The 19,325-nt window shown below is 44.5% G+C and overlaps 1 protein-coding gene and 1 non-coding gene across 2 annotated transcripts; one reads left to right on the top strand and one right to left on the bottom strand.

The window, feature by feature from the left end:
* The first annotated feature begins 12,168 nt into the window (after positions 1-12,168).
* On the top strand, positions 12,169-12,241 carry TRNAA-AGC. The gene has a single exon. It is a non-coding gene; the product is annotated as a tRNA-Ala (tRNA).
* Positions 12,242-12,450: 209 nt separating this feature from the next.
* LOC119311381 lies at positions 12,451-15,675 on the bottom strand. The gene is made up of 5 exons (XM_037587017.1): positions 15,411-15,675; positions 14,851-14,969; positions 13,483-13,540; positions 13,295-13,372; positions 12,451-12,807 (listed from the first exon to the last, which is right to left on the bottom strand). The coding sequence occupies exons 1-5, from the start codon at positions 15,541-15,543 to the stop codon at positions 12,614-12,616; spliced, it is 582 nt and encodes a 193-aa protein (XP_037442914.1). The 5' UTR covers positions 15,544-15,675; the 3' UTR covers positions 12,451-12,613.
* Positions 15,676-19,325: the final 3,650 nt, after the last annotated feature.

Raw genomic sequence — 19,325 nt, 5'->3', positions numbered from 1 at the left:
GCTTTTATTTCATTTTTTTCAAGCCAACATGAAGGAATGCTTGCATGTTAGTGCTAAATCTGTGTATGGTGGTGAACAATAAATTTCTTCAATATTTCGAATGTAAAAAAAATCCAAATCGGATCTTCAGTTTCATTTTTAATTCATATTATATCTGCTTTTCTTTGAAGCTGCATATAGAAGCCAGAAAGTCCAGCGGCGACGCGCGCGGCATCATCTAGTTACCAAGTGAATTGCAGGAAACCACCACATTAGCGTCTAGGTTTGCAAAAAAAAACTGATTTGTGATTTTTTGTCAGAAACAACTGATTCTTGACCTAATCTTTTGCAAAAAACACTAGTTAGAAAGCTTTGGCCCACTTGATAACGATTATGACAGATGGAGCCCACCGAAGCCCACATTTTGCTGACATGGCAGACCGGTTAACAATAAACAATGTTAGATGGGGTCTTTTTGCCAAAACCCCCTCCTCTCGGCCTTGAAAAAAATATCCCTTGAAAAAAGTCATTCACCCACTCCCATCCCCGTCCAAATGTCGGCCGATCCCGAGCCGCGTGACCCCGCCCCCCACATCGGCCGATCCCGAGCCGCGTGACCCCGCCCCCCACATCGGCCGATCCCAAGCCGCGTGACTCTAACGCCCACACCGGCCGCCCCCAAGCCACTACGAACCCACCCACGGTGCTCTCCTGAGGAGCAAGCATGGGAGGCCGTCCCAAGCCGCACGGCGATGCCCCCATGTATCCCAGCCACGCTGCCCCTTCTTCCTCCTCTCTTTCCCCAGCCGGCGGCGCGGCCCTGGAGAAAGCAGCAGCGGCAGCGCACAGCCCCGGAGAAAGCAGCATCGTGGACCCGCGCTGCAAGGGCACAAGCAGCGGCGCGACGCCGCACATCGCAGGCACAAGCAACAACGTCGGCGCGCAGCACGGGCACATCACCGGAGCAAGCAGCGACAGTGAGCTCCATCGCCGCCGGTGCGTGGCATGGGCGGTAGCGTGCGGTGGCCGGCGACAGAGTACGCCGAACTGGGCATGGAAAGGGCTTGATTACACTTTCTTTTTTTAATTGAAGGGTGCCTATCTTTTCTAACGCCCTCTGGGATCAACAGTTACACAACATCAGCTTTTGTGGGACCCACATGTCATAATCAAGGTTAAAATGCCCAAAGAGGCCGATATGTGTTTTCTGCAAAAGATTAGCCTGAGAATTAGTGGTTTCTGGCAAAAGTTCATAAACCAGTGTTTTCTGCAAACCTAGGCGTCAATCTGGTTGTTTTTTGCAATTCTTTCTCTAGTTACCTAAAGAAGCTGAGTTCAGGGACACAGGAGAGGACTGGCTGCAGATGTTGTTGCTATCCAAGCTCCAGGTCATCCGTAACAAAATCATGTTGATTCTTTGGCAGTCATGGAGCTTGAGAAACAATGCTATCCATGGTGATGCAAAAGAGACTAGCGGGATCGGTGCAGTATCTGCTGTGCCTATACTCTGAACTGATGTCTGCATATTCACTAAGCGGAGAGGGGAATAAAAATAAGATTTCGCTATTCCCAAATGGCCCAGGCCGACCGATGATTCCAGCACCTAATCTTTGAGTAGATGGCACGGGCAGTCAGAGAACTTGTGTTGCGGGTGCACTTTAGTCACGGTACTTGCAAAACGAAAAAAAAACGGTCACAAAACTTGCATTGCAGGTCACACAAGCCATTTGAACCGGCCACTCACCCGGTTTATCTCCGTTTTGCGGTCATGCGCAGTGCACATGACATACGTGGGTTGATAATTTTGTAGAAAAGGCCTTACTGTTTTAGTACGACGGCCATATTGCAAATTGACCCCTCAAAGCCTAGATTGGCCTCCATGTGGGCTCAAATCCTCCTGGTCCGGCTGTAAAATTGCACCTTTTTCCGTCCGCTCAGAGCAAGTTGGACATCACCGCCATGGGTAGAGCTCTCAGCTGCTACAGGATCTTCGCATCTCTAATTTGAGCAAGCAGATTGAGTCGACGCAGGAGGATGACATCCGCGGATCCGCCACAGGCACCGGCTGGTTCCACAGTCATCGGTGGTGGCACAGAGACAAGAACAACACACCAACTCGTCAAGATCCGCAACTCGCCAACACATTTCCTCCTTTGCTGAAGACATCGAAGGAGCCCCCGGCGGCGCACACGTACATCACGGAACCGAACTCACCGGTGGAGCCAGGGAACATTGACCAGGAACCTGAGCGGGAACAAGTTCAGGAGCAAACCCACCACCACATCAGGCTGCAATTCAATCGGATGATTTTAGTCTTGAGCGACAATTAGCAATCAGCGGTCTTTTCATTGCTAAGATAAGTATAGCAAGGAGCATCAACGTAAGAAGCTGATGCAATTACTCACAATTCGAGGTGTGCGAATATGGTGAAGTGTTAACTGAAGATGCAGTGCAGGCTCTTGAATTATTAACTGAACCGGCTACAGCAGAGTGTTTCCAGTTATCCTTACATGCAGTGTCTGATGCTCATGAATGTGGTGAAACAATCAAAATACAGTCATTAGTGGGGGATCAGATCATGCTCACACTGATCGACTCCGCTAGTAGTCACAGTTTTGTCGTTAGAATTTCACCTATCGTGCAACCTTGTCACTTCTCTCTATAACATCAGTTAAAATCACTGTTGCAAATGGACATCATATGCAGTCTCAGCGGTGTGTGCAAGATCTCACTTGGTTGGCACAAGGATGCACATTCAAAACTTCAATCCGAGTGCTATGACATCGGGGCAATGACCATTGTCAATTTCACTACAGAAACAACCTGAACTGACTCAACTTCTGACATAGTAAAGTGATGTATTTGAACAACCCAATAGTCTGCCTCCTCATTGGGCGTATGACCATGCCCTGATCTTCGAACCGGGCACAAGCCACCTAACTCAAGTCCATATCATTAATCACCACAGCAAAAATATGATCAATCATCAGTACGAACCCTCTTGGAATTTCGATAAAAGAAATCGTCTTTCAAACAATATTGTTGCTACGCACAAAGTTAGTGAGGCCAATCCACCCTCTGGATGGTAATTTACTTTCTAGCTACTACCGAGATACTTCTCTAGTCTCTCTTATACAAAAACTTAAATTCAGTTAAATATAAACTTAAATTCAATTAAACAGTAAAATTCAGTAAAATCTATCTTCTGTTTATCACTGTAAAGGCAACTCCAGCGTAGGCTGCCCCATTGTTGCCGCTGGTTCAATTGCCGCCGACGAGCTCAACATGGCAACAACACCACCAGTCTAGCATGAAAGGACATAGAGGAGAGAAGAGAGGTCAATACAGCATTACCTATGAAACCAGGGGCCTTTGTGCAAAAAAAAATGAGGCCTGCGAAGGGCCTCACGTGTGCAGTGCGTGACAATTTTCACGCCCAGCTGACATCACGTGTGCCGTGTGTGACCGCAAAACAGGGAAAAACCAGACTGCTGGCCGGTTTAGATGGCCTGTGTGACCAATCTGCATGCGCAACGCAAGTTCTATGACAGGTTTTTCCAGTTTGCAAGTACCATGACTAATGTGCACCCGCATAGCAAGTTCTGTGACTGTCAATGCCATTTACTGGTCTGCATCAATTTTGGGCACAACGAAGTTAAATTTTGATGCCTCTTTCATCAGGAAACGGGAGATGCATGGGGAAGTGCAATCGCTAGGGACCATAAGGAGCATGTGTTTCTGTCAGTTGGTCGGCGGCTACCCCGATGCCCGATGCAGTTCAGTGGAAGAAGCGGGAGGAGCCACTGCTCTGATGGACCTAACAGATTTTGCGACTTTGTTCCATGGCCAGTTGATTCTGGAGATAACCTGCGCGAGGCTTGGATGGGAGCTCCGGTCCAAGGAGACTTGCAAGACTACAGGGCATGTTGTACTTAAGGACGTGAAAATGCAAGCTAGGGCGTTCAGGCACACGGATGTCAGCCTGATCAATAGGGTTAACAACAAATTGGCCCATGAGCTGGCAGCAGTTGCAAGAAGATCGGGCGACTCCAAACTAATTGCATTGTTCTAAAAAAATTCCAAGTCCGGGAAACAAAATCAACGTTTTTGATCTTTGTTTTGAATGCTTTACCTTATAACTTTTGCTTACGCTCTTTACTATTTTGTAGAATTGCATGTGCAGCGTGTTCTTAGGCAACCTCTAGCTAAGCTTATATTTTACCAAGATTAAAATTGATTCAATTTCTAATTGGTATTTTTTTAGTCTATTCACCCCCGATGTAGACTCCAAAATATGCTAAATATTTTGCAGGTTGACGACTGAAACAAACCCGCACGACAAACACTAATAATTGGGATTACCTCCATGAGAAAGGGCAACACTTATAAGAGCTTTCCACATGGCAATTAATGATCATCCCAAAGCAATTGATGACAATTAAGCTCCGTACTTCTTATTGTAAATATTCGATTTCCTTGAAAATCATCAGAAGAAGCTAAGCCAAAAAATAATAATTAATACCCCACATAATAAGATATTGTTATTCAATAGGTCCTCTTTGAAATGGATAGTTATTTCGTGATCATGCAACTGACCTTTTGGAATCAAATACAATAATTGCATAGCTAGAATGTTGTCATCGAGAACAAAAAAGAAGCAGCTAGTGCTTATCGCTATCATTTTGGGGATACGCTCTAGAGATAGCTACATTCACTTTAAATAGGGCACCGTCTAAATCCGTTGAGACGACACCTTATGAATTATGGTTTGGGAAGAAACATAAGCTGTCGTTTCTAAAAGTTTGGGGATGCGATGCTTATGTCAAGAAACTTCAACCTGAAAAGCTCGAACCCAAGTCGGAAAAATGCGTCTTCATAGGATACCCTAAGGAAACCATTGGGTATACCTTCTACTTAAGATCCGAGGGCAAGATCTTTGTTGCCAAGAACGGATCCTTTCTGGAAAAAGAGTTTCTCTCGAAAGAAGTAAGTGGGAGGAAAGTAGAACTCGATGAAGTACTACCTCTCGAACGGGAAAGTAGTGCAGCTCAGGAAAATGTTCCTGTGATGCCTACACCAACTGAAGAGGAAAATAATGATGATGATCAAGGTACTTCGGATCAAGTTGCTACTGAACTTCGTAGGTCCACAAGGACACGTTCCGCACCAGAGTGGTACGGCAACCCTGTCCTGGAAATCATGTTGTTAGACAACGGTGAACCTTCAAACTATGAAGAAGCGATGGCGGACCCAGATTCCAACAAATGGTTTGAAGTCATGAAATTCGAGATAGAATCCATGTATGAAAATAAAGTATGGACTTTGACAGACTTGCCCGATGATCGGCGAGCGATAGAAAACAAATGGATCTTTAAGAAGAAGACGGACGCGGATGAAAATGTTACCATCTATAAAGCTCGACTTGTCGCTAAGGGTTATCGACAAGTTCAAAGGATTGACTACGACGAGACATTCTCTCTCGTAGCGAAGCTGAAGTCCGTCCGAATCATGTTAGCAATTGCCGCATACTATGATTATGAGATATGGCAGATGGACGTCAAAACGGCTTTCCTTAACGGACATCTTAAGGAAGAGCTATATATGATGCAGCCGGAAGGTTTTGTCGATCCTAATAATGCTAACAAAGTATGCAAGCTCCAGCGATCCATTTATGGGCTGGTGCAAACATCTCGGAGTTGGAATATTCGCTTTGATGAGATGATCAAAGCGTTTGGGTTTATGCGGACTTATGGAGAAGCCTGCGTTTACAAGAAAGTGAGTGGGAGCTTTGTAGAATTTCTCATATTATATGTAGATGACATACTTTTGATGGGAAATGATATAGAACTTCTGGACAGCATTAAGGCCTACTTGAATAAGTGTTTTTCAATGAAGGACCTTGGAGAAGCTGCTTACATATTAGGCATCAAGATCTATAGGGATAGATCGAGACGCCTCATAGGTCTTTCACAAAGCACATACCTTGATAAGATTTTGAAGAAGTTCAAAATGGATCAGTCCAAGAAAGGGTTCTTGTCTGTGTTGCAAGGTGTGAGATTGAGCTCGGCTCAATCCCCGACCACGGCAGAAGATAAAGAAGAGATGAGTGTCATCCCCTATGCTTCAGCCATAGGATCTATTATGTATGACATGCTGTGTACCAGACCTGATGTAAACCTTGCCGTAAGTTTGGTAGGAAGGTACCAAAGTAATCCCGGCAAGGAACACTGGACAACGGTCAAGAATATCCTGAAGTACCTGAAAAGGACAAAGGACATATTTCTCGTTTATGGAGGTGACAAAGAGCTCGTCGTAAAGGGTTACGTCGACGCTAGCTTCGACACAGATCTGGATGACTCTAAGTCACAAACCGGATACGTGTATATGTTGAATGGTGGAGCAGTAAGCTGGTGCAGCTGCAAGCAGAGCGTCGTGGCGGGATCTACATGTGAAGCGGAGTACATGGCAGCCTCGGAGGCAGCGCATGAAGCAATTTGGGTGAAGAAGTTCATCACCGACCTAGGAGTCATACCCAATGCGTCGGGGCCGATCAAACTCTTCTGTGACAACACTGGAGCTATTGCACTTGCCAAGGAGCCGAGGTTTCACAAGAAGACCAGGCACATCAAACGTCGCTTCAACTCCATTCGTGAAAATGTTCAAGATGGAGACATAGATATTTGCAAAGTACATACGGATCTGAATGTCGCAGATCCGTTGACTAAACCTCTCTCGCGAGCAAAACATGATCAACACCAGAACTCTATGGGTGTTCGATTCATCACAATGTAACTAGATTATTGACTCTAGTGCAAGTGGGAGACTGTTGGAAATATGCCCTAGAGGCAATAATAAAAGGATTATTATTATATTTCCTTGTTCATGATAATTTTCTTTTATTCATGCTATAACTGTATTATCCAGAAATCGTAATACACGTGTGAATACATAGACCATAATATGTCCCTAGTAAGCCTCTAGTTGACTAGCTCGTTGATCAACAGATAGTCATGGTTTCCTGACTATGGACATTGGATGTCGTTCATAACGGTATCACATCATTAGGAGAATGATGTGATGGACAAGACCCAATCCTAAGCATAGCACAAGATTGTGTAGTTCGTTTTGCTAGAGCTTTTCCAATGTCAAGTATCTTTTCCTTAGACCATGAGATCGTGTAACTCCCGGATGCCGTAGGAGTGCTTTGGGTGTACCAAACGTCACAACGTAACTGGGTGACTATAAAGGTGCACTACATGTATCTCCGAAAGTGTCTGTTGGATTGACACGGATCGAGACTGGGATTTGTCACTCCGTATGACGGAGAGGTATCTCTGGGCCCACTCGGTAATGCATCATCATAATGAGCTCAAAGTGACCAAGTGTTTGGTCATGGGATCATGCATTACGGTACGAGTAAAGTGACTTGCCGGTAACGAGACTGAACGAGGTATTGGGATACCGACGATCGAGTCTCGGGCAAGTAACGTACCGATTGACAAAGGGAATTGTATACGTGGTTGATCGAATCCTCGACATCGTGGTTCATCCGATGAAATCATCGTGGAACATGTGGGAGCCAACATGGGTATCCAGATCCCGCTGTTGGTTATTGGCCGGAGAGCTGTCTCGGTCATGTCTACGCGTCTCCCGAACACGTAGGGTCTACACACTTAAGGTTCGGTGACGCTAGGGTTATTAGGAAGACTTGTATGTGATTACCGAATGTTGTTCGGAGTCCCGGATAAGATCCCGGACGTCACGAGGAGTTCCGGAATGGTCCGGAGGTGAAGATTTATATATGGGAAGTTGTCATGCGGACACCGGAAAGTTTCGGGGGCATATCGGTATTGTACCGGGGCCACCGGAGAGGTTTCGGGGGTCCACCGGAAGGGACCACCCCTCTCGGAGGGCCTCATGGGCCGCAAGGGGCAGGGAACCAGCCCCTGGAGGGCTGGGCGCCCCCCCCCCCCTTGGGCCCATGCGCCTAGGGTTGGGGGGGAAACCCTAGTGGGGGCGCCCCCCTTTGCTTGGGGGGCAAGCCCCCCTCCCTGGCCGCCGCCCCCCTCTAGATCTCATCTAGAGGGGCCGGCCCCCCTTGACCCTTCCCCTATAAATAGAGGGGTGAGGGGAGGGCTGCTGAACACAATCCAAGGCGCAGCCCCTCCCCTCCCCAACACCTCTCCTCCTCCGTTACGTGCTTGGCGAAGCCCTGTCGGAGTACTGCTGCACCAACACCACCACGCCGTCGTGCTGCTGCTGGAGCTATCTTCCTCAACCTCTCCTTCCTCCTTGCTGGATCAAGACGGAGGAGACGTCGTCCGTCCCGTACGTGTGTTGAACACGGAGGTGCTGTCCGTTCGGCACTTGGTCATCGGTGATCTGAATCACGACGAGTACGACTCCATCATCACCCTTCCCTTGAACGCTTCCGCACGCGATCTACAAGTGGTATGTAGATGCAATCTCACTCCCTTGACTCGTTGCTTAGATGAACTCATAGATGGATCTTGGTGAAACCGTAGGAAATTTTTTAATTTTCTGCAACATTCCCCAACATTTAGCACAAAATAAATATTAATTAGAGCAAAATGCCGCATTGACCGTTGCTTGTGACAAGATGTGAGTTTTGCTACTGAACAGTTTACAGTATGCCAATGATATGTGGAAGTTTTTACTCAGGCAGATTCACATTGATTTCTTAGTGTACATCCCATAGGTAATAGTACAGCCGCATGATACATGGATGTCCACAACCCCACATAGACTTTTTGACCTAAATCTTTACATCAACAAGTTGGCTCTTTAGCACCATGCATCCTTTGTGGTAAATTCATAGGCATATCTCGTATTTTCTTGGCGTATGTACATTTTCCTCCCCCCTTTTATTTTTCTTAATACCCAGAAAAGATCAGGTGGTGCTATTTGTTTCCTTCCCCAAATTGCTTTTCTTAAGTAACTGTTGTTTTATAGCCAAAGCTAAGGTTGTCTAGATAAGGTCATGCCATTGAACATTGCCAAAGATTATGCAGAAGTATATAATGATGTTGCATGTTGTTTTGGTGTATTAATTACATTTGCAAAAGCTTTTTTACGAGGAAGGAAAAGGTGAAATATGAGTATCAGCATAAGGTACTCACGCTTTGGTAACGAAGAGCATGTGAATATATTGCTAGAAATATACACATGCATGATAAACAATGTATATAAGAAACATATTTCACACAAAAACCCTTACTTTGCGAGGACATGTAAAGAAGGTGGCACTGGGTTCTTTTCAATTTGCAAAGTATCTCCGGGAAACTTTTCAAATTTTAGCCAGATTCCGGGAAGAAGTGGTTTCTTGGCCTAGCTAAGCCCAAATTAGACAACAAGTTTTTTCTCAGATGTATGATTAATGTTTAGCAAATGAGGCTTGGGTCTATTATATAGAGTGCGCAATGCGGATATTAAAGAGTTATATGTAACATTCAAGATGATAAACACGGGGGTTATTTGTTGCCAATAGTTCGGGTGATGCGTCACAACAAGCATTGGCTGCTTCTTTTCCGTTCTGGATGACAACATTCCATCTATGTAAACATTGCATTTTATTGATTCCAAAAGGTAAGTTGCATGATCACGAAAAAATTGGCCATTTCAAAGACCTATTGAATAACCTTATCTTATTAGTTGAGGTATTAATTTTTTGGCTTAGCTTGTTCTCCTGATTTCAAGGAAATCAAATATTTACAATCAGAAGTAGTAGGAGATTTGTTGCCATAAGTGGTTTTGGGATGATCGTTAATTGCATTGAGGAAAACTCTCATAAGTCGCCCTTTCTCAGGGAGGTAATTCCAACATTAGTAATTGTGAGGTGGGCTCGTTTTCATGCATTAACTTGCAAAATATTGTAGGATTGTTTGGAGTCTACGAGGGGGTGGATCTAGACTAACAAAATTACCCCTTGGAGATTTGAATCAATTTTAATCTCGATAAACTTTAAGCTGGGCTAAAGGTTGCCTAAGCGCATGCTGCACATACAAGTCTACAAAATAGTAAAGCACAGAAGAAAAAGTTTAAAGTAAGATTAAGAGATCGAGAACGTTGATTTATTTTTTGAGCTTCGAATTGTTAGCGCTATCACTTCATACCAAAAAGGTAAAAGTCTCAATAGCGTCCCACCAAGGGCCAATGAAGAACTTACCAACATATCCCACCATGGCTTATAGTCCACCAAGGTCAAGTATCACTAGGTGTGGAACTTCAAGAAGTAGGCGATCTCTAAGCCGTCACAAACTTATTGGTTCGTTCTCATCCTGAAGGCTCCCAATCACACCTAACCTATCTAGGAGGCTCATACCATCCATATGCAACAAATGTTTCTTGGTGACGAATCCATTGCTTGCACTTCAAAAGATAATCTCATCCTCACTCTAAATCTCATGAGATAGGGAGGTTGGGCGTTTCAAAGATGGGATTTCTGTATGCATGCCCCTGGTTCCTTAGTACTACTCGGTTTTTCCCTATTGTCTTAACGTTCCCCACTTTTTCCCTCATCCCTCCACCCCATCTTCACAAACGCCTAAATGAAGCATTCCATTGGGTCAAAGCCCATATACCGTTACTAGGATGTGTTCTTGACGAGTGGGACCAAGAAAAAGGCTGACATGTGGGGCCGATTCGCTTCATCCAGAGTCTCTAACTAGTGGGTCAAGTCAATAACTGATTGTGCCAAGTCAAACCCTATAGAAGGGCCAACATGTCATGTTCTCATAGGCTAGTAGGGGTTAATTAACCCTAATAGCATCGTTAAGAGAGGAGGGCTCATATGTTGGTGACTCCAGGTGGTCTAAGCTAACTAACTACCTGCCCAACCTGGGTCCACATGTCGGTGACACATCCCGGCGAGCTCAACATCTCCCGCACTAGCCACAGCGGAGTTCGCTGGGGAGGGAATGAAAAGGGCATCAAATGTGGCTAGAGGCCAGTCGATTCACTACCACATCCAGCGCGACTCGTAGGGGCCCTAGGGATGGCCAAATTCTTCCATGGATGGTGGCGGTCATGGCTTTCTCTGACGTCAAATTGGCGTGGACACTAAGAGATATAGCTGTAGCAAGGAGGGGGTAAAGGACTAGGGGAAATAGGCGAGAGTCGGGAGGCTTTTATAGGAGCGTGGGGTGGTCGGGGGCGAGTGGACGGTGGCTGAGTTACAATGGCAGTTTTTGGACGCGATAGCCGGCCACTACGCCACTTTAAAGGCACACTAGGGGAGGGGTTACGGGGAGCATGGGCAAACTTCTAGGTATTTCGCAGGTTAGGGGAGAGGGAAGGGAAGTGTAAGCGCCGAGGCATCGACGTTGTTCGCTGGAGGTGGAAGGCGACTCGGGCAGGGCCCACTCATCAGTGAGGGAAGGGGTTAAGAAAGAGAAAGGGAAAGGTATGCTAGGCTGACGTTGTTGTGTTGGGCCAAGCTGCTCGCCCTGGTGTTGGCGTTGCTGCGTTAGCTCGGAAAAAAAATGCATGTGAGCGAGAATGTTCTCGTCTTTTCAGTTTTGTCATGTCGGTCTTTACGTGACTTGTACTTTGACCTTTATGATATGAATGAGACACGTTTTACCATGCAAAAAAACGACTTCAGAGTCGGCTGGGCCAACATTACTTTCTTCAAATTTATCTCAAGAATGTGGTAGAACTAATTAGTGTACTCTTAACTTGGTCCCAACTTTTCTCCTTCAAACTTGGCAGGGAGTAAATGTACCAGTAAACTTTGCTGCCAATTTATAGGGAAAGCTGGCTAGAGACCATCAATTTGACTGGATCAATGTAGCCGTAAACTGGTCTAACTTTGTACAAGATCTGGTTCGAACATTTTTTTTCAAAAATGATCCCGATCTATTATCAAAGTTCAGCAGAAGCAAATAACGTTAGTACAAAGTTGAGTCATCTATTTTGAAACGGAGGGAATACAATTTATACGAAAGTTGGCCTAACTCTCTGCGTTCATCTTCCCTACACGAAAGGAGGTCTCGTGGAAGCAGATCGCCGTTTGACAAGAGGATTTATGTGCTTTGAGGCTGCCGACAAGATTTCTCTGTCACAATTTCTAGTTGTATGAATAATTTTACGATGTACCGTAGTTTGTACTGTGGCATCTGTTGCAGTAATCCAAAAATAACTAATGACAATCCGAATAATTTGCGACAGGGGGATGTAGCTCAGATGGTAGAGCGCTCGCTTAGCATGCGAGAGGTACGGGGATCGATACCCCGCATCTCCACTTTTACTTCATTTTACATGTCAATTTGGCCGTTTCTTTGTAATACACTCCATTTTTTTACAGCAAAATCTTTACTTCATTTTACATGTCAATTTGGCCGTTTCTTTGTAATACACTCCATTTTTTTACAGCAAAATCTTTATTTTATTATTACAAAAACAAGGCAGTATATGTATTTACATGACAGGATTATGCAACAGAACAGCAAATTTCACAAAGGAACCACTCTTATTGTTCTTATGAATATTCACATGATCACAAACCTGCATATCCATGAAATAGCTAACCCAAAATGCATCATCATATCCATGAAATAGTCAGGAATTTCATCTGAAATGATAAAAGCCCCCCAAAAAGAAACAGATGACATTATTAGAGGGGGAGCATCAGAATGGGGCAGGGGATGAATTCAGCCAGCAAATTCCCATCGACGTGCTTCGAGTGGATCGCTTCCATACTAAGGACGACCAGGTCTAACTCCAAATCATCTGCGACTTCTGCGATGATAGCTGTCGGCTTCTTTCCTTCTCCAAGGCGCTCCATCAACCCAAACTCTGTAAATCCACCTGCACAGAAACACGAATATATCGGCATGGCATCACTCGGAAACAAGCGGCGATACGAAAATGCTGATAATCCTCGGTGATGTTATTTCTCCATATTGGGTCCGTAACATGTGGCTAGACTCTTTTCCTTTTTCCCAAAAGGGTATGCAATGTTTTTAATATTACAGTAAGAACCATACAACTACACAGAGCGCTCGTTCACCCACAAGTAGATTTGATGGATATCATAATGTTTTTCTAGATCTTCAGGGGGATAACTACAATCCCTTGGTTCCATTATCAAATGAACCCAGGTGTTACAACATCAAAGTTCTCTTACAAACGACAAATAAGAAGCAAAAGCTTTTAACACTAACCACAACCCATACAAGTTCAGGAAGGCAATCAGAACGCAAAAGAAAATACAAGCTAATGGATTTTTTCATGTACTTAATGAAATTGAGGGGCAGCTCTTTAACTCAAAATAAATAAATGAAATGGTCCTGACCTTCAGAAAGGTGCCATCTAATGCTTGACATTTGAGTATCATGCTCTGGAAATGACTCCTTTGGCTTATCATCAATAACTGAAATGAAGAGTAGAATTTTAATATAGCGGAACTTAAGCTATGTAAACGAATATGTGCAATAGCTTAAGCACAGAAAAGGTAATATTTTAAAGGAATTGAGATTATACCAACTACTGTAATGCTTGCTCCATACTTCTTTGCTAGAGAAGTGGTTGTGGCTGCAGCCTGGTACATCATCAGCCATTACGGGTAAGCCACTATTTCTAGTGTAGACAAACAACAACAACAACAACAAAGCCTTTAGTCCCAAACAAGTTGGGGTAGACTAGAGGTGAAACCCGTAAGATCTCGCGACCAACTCATGGCTCTGGCACATGGATAGCAAGCTTCCACGCACCCCTGTCCATAGCTAATTCTTTGGTGATACTCCAATCCTTCAGGTCTCTCTTAACAGACTCCTCCCATGTCAAATTCGGTCTACCCCGACCTCTCTTGACATTCTCTGCACGCTTTAGCCATCCGCTATGCACTGGAGCTTCTGGAGGCCTGCGCTGAATATGCCCAAACCATCTCATACGATGTTGGACAAGATTCTCTTCAATTGGTGCTACCCCAACTCTATCTCGTATATGATCATTCCGGACTCTATCCTTCCTCGTGTGGCCACACATCCATCTCAACATACGCATCTCCACCACACCTAACTGTTGAACATGTCGACTTTTAGTCGGCCAACACTCAGCGCCATACAACATTGCGGGTCGAACATCCGTCCTGTAGAACTTGCCTTTTAGCTTTTGTGGCACTCTCTTGTCACAGAGAATGCTAGAAGCTTGGCGCCACTTCATCCATCCGGCTTTAATTCGATGGTTCACATCTTCATCAATACCCCCATCCTCCTGCAACATTGACCCCAAATATCAAAAGGTGTCCTTAAGGTACCACCTGCCCATCAAGGCTAACCTCCTCCTCCTCACACCTAGTAGTACTAAAACTGCACATCATGTACTCGATTTTAGTCCTACTAAGCCTAAACCCTTTCGATTCCAAGGTTTGTCTCCATAACTCTAACTTCCTATTTACCCCCGTCCGACTATCGTCAACTAGCATGACATCATCCGCAAAGAACATACACCATGGGATATCTCCTTGTATATCCCTTGTGACCTCATCCATCACCAAGGCAAAAAGATAAGGGCTCAAAGCTGACCCCTGATGCAGTCCTATCTTAATCGGGAAGTCATAAGTGTCGACATCACTTGTTCGAACACTTGTCACAACATTATCGTACATGTCCTTGATGAGGGGACAAACTCAAGTTAAAAAGAACAAATGCTACACTCCATGAAGGAAAAAGGATCAGCTAAGGGTCCTTCCTTTGAAGATTATGAAACTATGGTGTAACTAATGGACATAATAAAACTGCCCTGGAAATTGGCCACAAATGTTTTGAGTCCTCTAAATTATCAATGCAGAACATATCATCCTTTAGCAATGAAACGCAAACTAACGAATATCTGAAAAAGGACACAGACCTGTCTTGTGCCTTCTGAAAGGTAAGGGTTGCGATCAGTGATCGGAAGTAGAACATGCTTAACTTGGGAGAGAGCATCAATCGCTACAGCACTTGCAGATTCATTCACTTCAGCCCTGACTGGTTACCAACAAAGTCAACAAAAAACATGAAACGGCAGGCAAACATAAATAAAAAAATAAGGATGTTCCTTAAATTTTCATTACAGGTGCTGTTAGTTTTCAATTTGATTACAATCACCACAATTTTCCCTGGTAAGAAGAAAGCCAAACATGGTTGTGGTCAGCAAACGAAGACTACTACATTGTCAGGATTCGGGAACCAGCAGAAGGATAAGTATGACTGGTCAGACACAAACATTCGAACATCGAAGCAAAATCATTACTGACAACCCGACTTCAAATCAGAGCGAAGGAACTAATCTTTTTAGGGGCGAAAGAACTAATCTTGAGCACACCTAGTGACAGCACGAAGCCACGGGATAGCAATTAGCGTATAAATCTCAGGCCGGTTACAGTGAGAGCAGTTTGAGCACGAGCTGGTTGAAGCGTAGACAGATACCTCCGTGCCGGGCTCCCCGGCGCCGCAGCGAGACGCCGCCCTTCCTGTTGACCGGCGGGAAGGCGAGCTCCGGGGCGTGGCTCGCGCGGACGCCGGAGGCCGGCGCGGGCAGGAGCGAGCTGGCGAAGGCCATGGGGGGTAGGTTGGATCGGAGCGGCAGCGGCAGGGTGGCTTCTGGAGGGGCGTGGAAAGGGGGAGAGACGACGGAGACGGCGACGAAGTGACGAGCGACTCCGCAGGTGGTGTTCTAAGTGGGCCCCGGCCCGCTCGGCGACGACGCTGGATGGATAAGTTTCTCTTTATTTCTTTTTTTTTCTTGCTAGCAACCTTTTCGTGTGTGTTGTTCTTCTTTTTTTTGCGGGTAGTGTGTGTTGTTCTTCGCCAATCTTTTTGTGTCTCTTTAAAAAAAATATTTGTGTGTGTGTTCCTTTTGGTCTCTGTTACATTTCTTTTCTATAAAGCTTGTATATTTTCATCGATCAAGGAGTGACAAAAATGTCGCCCACAACATCACATTTGGTCTTTATCACCTAAGGTGCTTCAGAAAATGCCACAGTAAGGTAGACCCTGTTGACCCAACATCTCGCAATAGACACCTCAAAAAAATTATTCAGGGTCTTTTTGGCAAAAAGATGCCTAGTCAGCAGGACACCTCGGCTCCTCGAATCTGTATGTCACATGTTTGCTCATAATATGAAGTGCTGTGACCGGTTCATCACGTTTTAGAAGAAGAGTGACCAAAATGCTCATCTCCTAGAATTTTGTGACTTGTGGTGCATTTATCTCAACTACAATTATCTATTCGGATGTTTTGACTTGTGGTGGCACATATTGTGTAGTAAATTACATCGGCATGAAACATAAGTGACTTTGCATACACGCATATTAATTTACCCAATTGAATTAGAATTGCAGAGAAATGAGGAATCGTTGTCCACTGGTTAGAGATGATCGACGGCAAGCATACCTCATGCCGGGAGGCGCAGGTCATAATGTGGGGAAGTACCCCAAGTCTCCATTGGAGCAATCAGAGAGCAATTAGAGAGGAGGGCGAGGGGCGGCCAGATGAAGAGAAGAGCAGAACGCGATGGTGCTTCTTGCAGGGGCGGGAAGATGGCCGTGGCGCCACAGATGGGATTGAGGTAGAAGAAAACGTTATTGGCGTCATGCTGCCCGGCAGGTCGAGAGGTCGACGCGGTCGCCCCCCTGTGCGGTTGACTGAGCTGGACGATACGTCTCCGTCGTATTTATAATTTTTGATTGTTTCATGCCAATATTCTACAACTTTCATATAATTCTGACAACATTTTATATTATTTTTTAGGACTACCATATTGATCCAGTGCCCAGTGTCAGTTCTTGTTTGTTGCATGTTTTTTGTTTCGCAAAATATCCATATCAAACGAAGTCCAAACGCGATAAAAATTTATGGAGATTTATTTTGGGATATATGTGATTTTTGCAAAGAAGAATCAACGCAAGACGGTGCTTGTGGGCCCACGAGGCACCAGGGCGTGCCTAGGGGGTAGGGTGCGCCGTGGTGCCTAGTGAGCCCCTCGTAAGTCGGTTGACTCCCTTCTTTCACTGCGAGAAAGATAATATCCGGAAAAAATCGTGTTAAAATTTCATCCCAATCGGTGTTACGGATCTCCGGGAATTTAAGAAACGGTGAAAGGCCAGAAAACAGAAAAGCGAAACAGAAGACAAAACAAAGAGATAGATCCAATCTTGGAGGGCTCCTATCCTCCGGGAGCCATGTCGGTGCTACGTCTTGAGCTTGCGTTGGTTTTCCTTAAAGAGGAAAGGGTGATGCAGCATAGTAGCATAAGTATTTCCCTCAGTTTTTGAGAACCAAGGTATCAATCCAGTAGGAGGCTCCTCAAAAGTCCCACGCACCTACACAAACAAACAAGAACCTCGCAACCAACACAATAAAGGGGTTGTCGATCCCTTCATGGCCACTAGCGAAAGTGAGATCTGATAGAGATAATATGATAAGATAAATATTTTTGGTATTTTTATGATATAGATTGGAAATTAAAAGATGCAAATAAAAGTAGATGTAAAACTTATATGATAAAGGGTACACCCGAGGGCCATTGGTTTCACTAGTGGCTTCTCTCAAGATAGCATAAGTATTACGGTGGGTGAACAAATTACTGTCGAGCAATTGATAGAAACACGCAAAGTTATGAGATTATCTAGACATGATCATGTATATAGGCATCACATCTGTGACAAGTAGATCGACTCATGCCTGCATCTACTACTATTACTCCACACATCGACCGACTCCTGCCTGTATCTAGAGTATTAAGTTCATAAGAACAGAGTAACGCATTAAGAAAGATGACATGATGTAGAGGGATAAACTCATGCAATATGATATAAACCCCATCTTTTTATCCTCGATGGCAACAATACAATACGTGCATTGTTGTCCCTGCTGTCACTGAAAAAGGACACCGCAAGATTGAACCCAAAGCTAAGCACTTCTCCCATTGCAAGAAAGATCAATCTAGTAGGCCAAACCAAACTGATAATTCGAAGAGACTTGCAAAGATAACTTAATCACACATAAAAGAATTCAGAGGAGATTCAAATATTTCTCATAGATAAACTTGATCATAAACCAACAATTCATTGGATCTCGACAAACACACCGCAAAAAGAGTTACATCGAATAGATCTCCAAGAAGATCGAGGAGAACTTTGTATTGAGATTCAAAGAGAGAGAGAAGAAGCCATCTAACTAATAACTATGGACCCGAAGGTCTATGGTAAACTACTCACAACTCATCGGAAGGGCCTTGGAGATGATGTAGAGGCCCTCCGTGATCGATTCCCCCTCCGGCAGAGCGCCAGCGAAGGCTCCAAGATGGGATCTCGCGGATATAGAAGGTTGCGGCGGTGGAATTAGGTTTTCATGGTCGCTTCTGATGGTTTCAGGGTACGGGAGTATATATAGGAGGAAGAAGTAGATCGGTGGACGCTCGGGGGCCCACAAGGGTGGGAGACGCGCCCACCCCTAGGGGGCGCGCCGGGCACCCTCGTGGCCGCCTCGTTTGTTGCTTGACGTCCACTCCAAGTCTCTAGGTTTGCATTTGTTCTAAAAAGATTGCTCCCGAAGGTTTCATCGCGTTTGGACTCCGTGATATTTCTTTTCTTTGAAACACTGAAATAGGCAGAGAAAAACAACAATTTGGGTTGGGCCTCCGGTTAGTAGGTTAGTCCCAAAAATGATATAAAAGTGTAAAGTAAATCCCATAAACATCCAAAACGGGTAATATAATAGCATGGAACAATAAAAAATTATAGATATGTTGGAGACGTATCAAGCATCCCCAAGCTTAATTCCTGGTCGTCCTCGAGTAGGTAAATGATAAAAATAGAATTTTTGATGTGGAATGCTACCTAGCATAATTTTGAATATAATTTTCTTTATTGTGGCATGAATGTTCAGATCCAAATGATTCAAAATAAAAGTTCATATTGACATAAGAAATAGTAATACTTCAAGCATACTAATAAAGCAATCATGTCTTCTCAAAATAACATGGCTAAAGAAAGTTATCCCTACAAAAGCATATAGTCTGGCTGTTGCTCTATCTTCATCACACAAAGTATTTAATCATGCACAACCCCGATGACAAGCCAAGCAATTGTTTCATACTTTAGTAATCTCAAACTTTTTCAATTTTCACGCAATACATGAGCGTGAGCCATGGACATAGCACTTTATGTAGAATAGAATGGTGGTTGTGGAGAAGACAAAAAAGGAGAAGATAGTCTCACATCAACTAGGCGTATCAACGGACTATGGAGATGCCCATTAATAGATATCAATGTGAGTGAGTAGGGATTGCCATGCAACGGATGCACTAGAGCTATAAATATATGAAAGCTCAACAAAAA

Source organism: Triticum dicoccoides, chromosome 5B (assembly GCF_002162155.2).
Source record: "Triticum dicoccoides isolate Atlit2015 ecotype Zavitan chromosome 5B, WEW_v2.0, whole genome shotgun sequence".
Taxonomy (NCBI): Eukaryota; Viridiplantae; Streptophyta; class Magnoliopsida; order Poales; family Poaceae; genus Triticum; species Triticum dicoccoides.
This window is presented reverse-complemented; position numbering and strand designations above follow the sequence as displayed.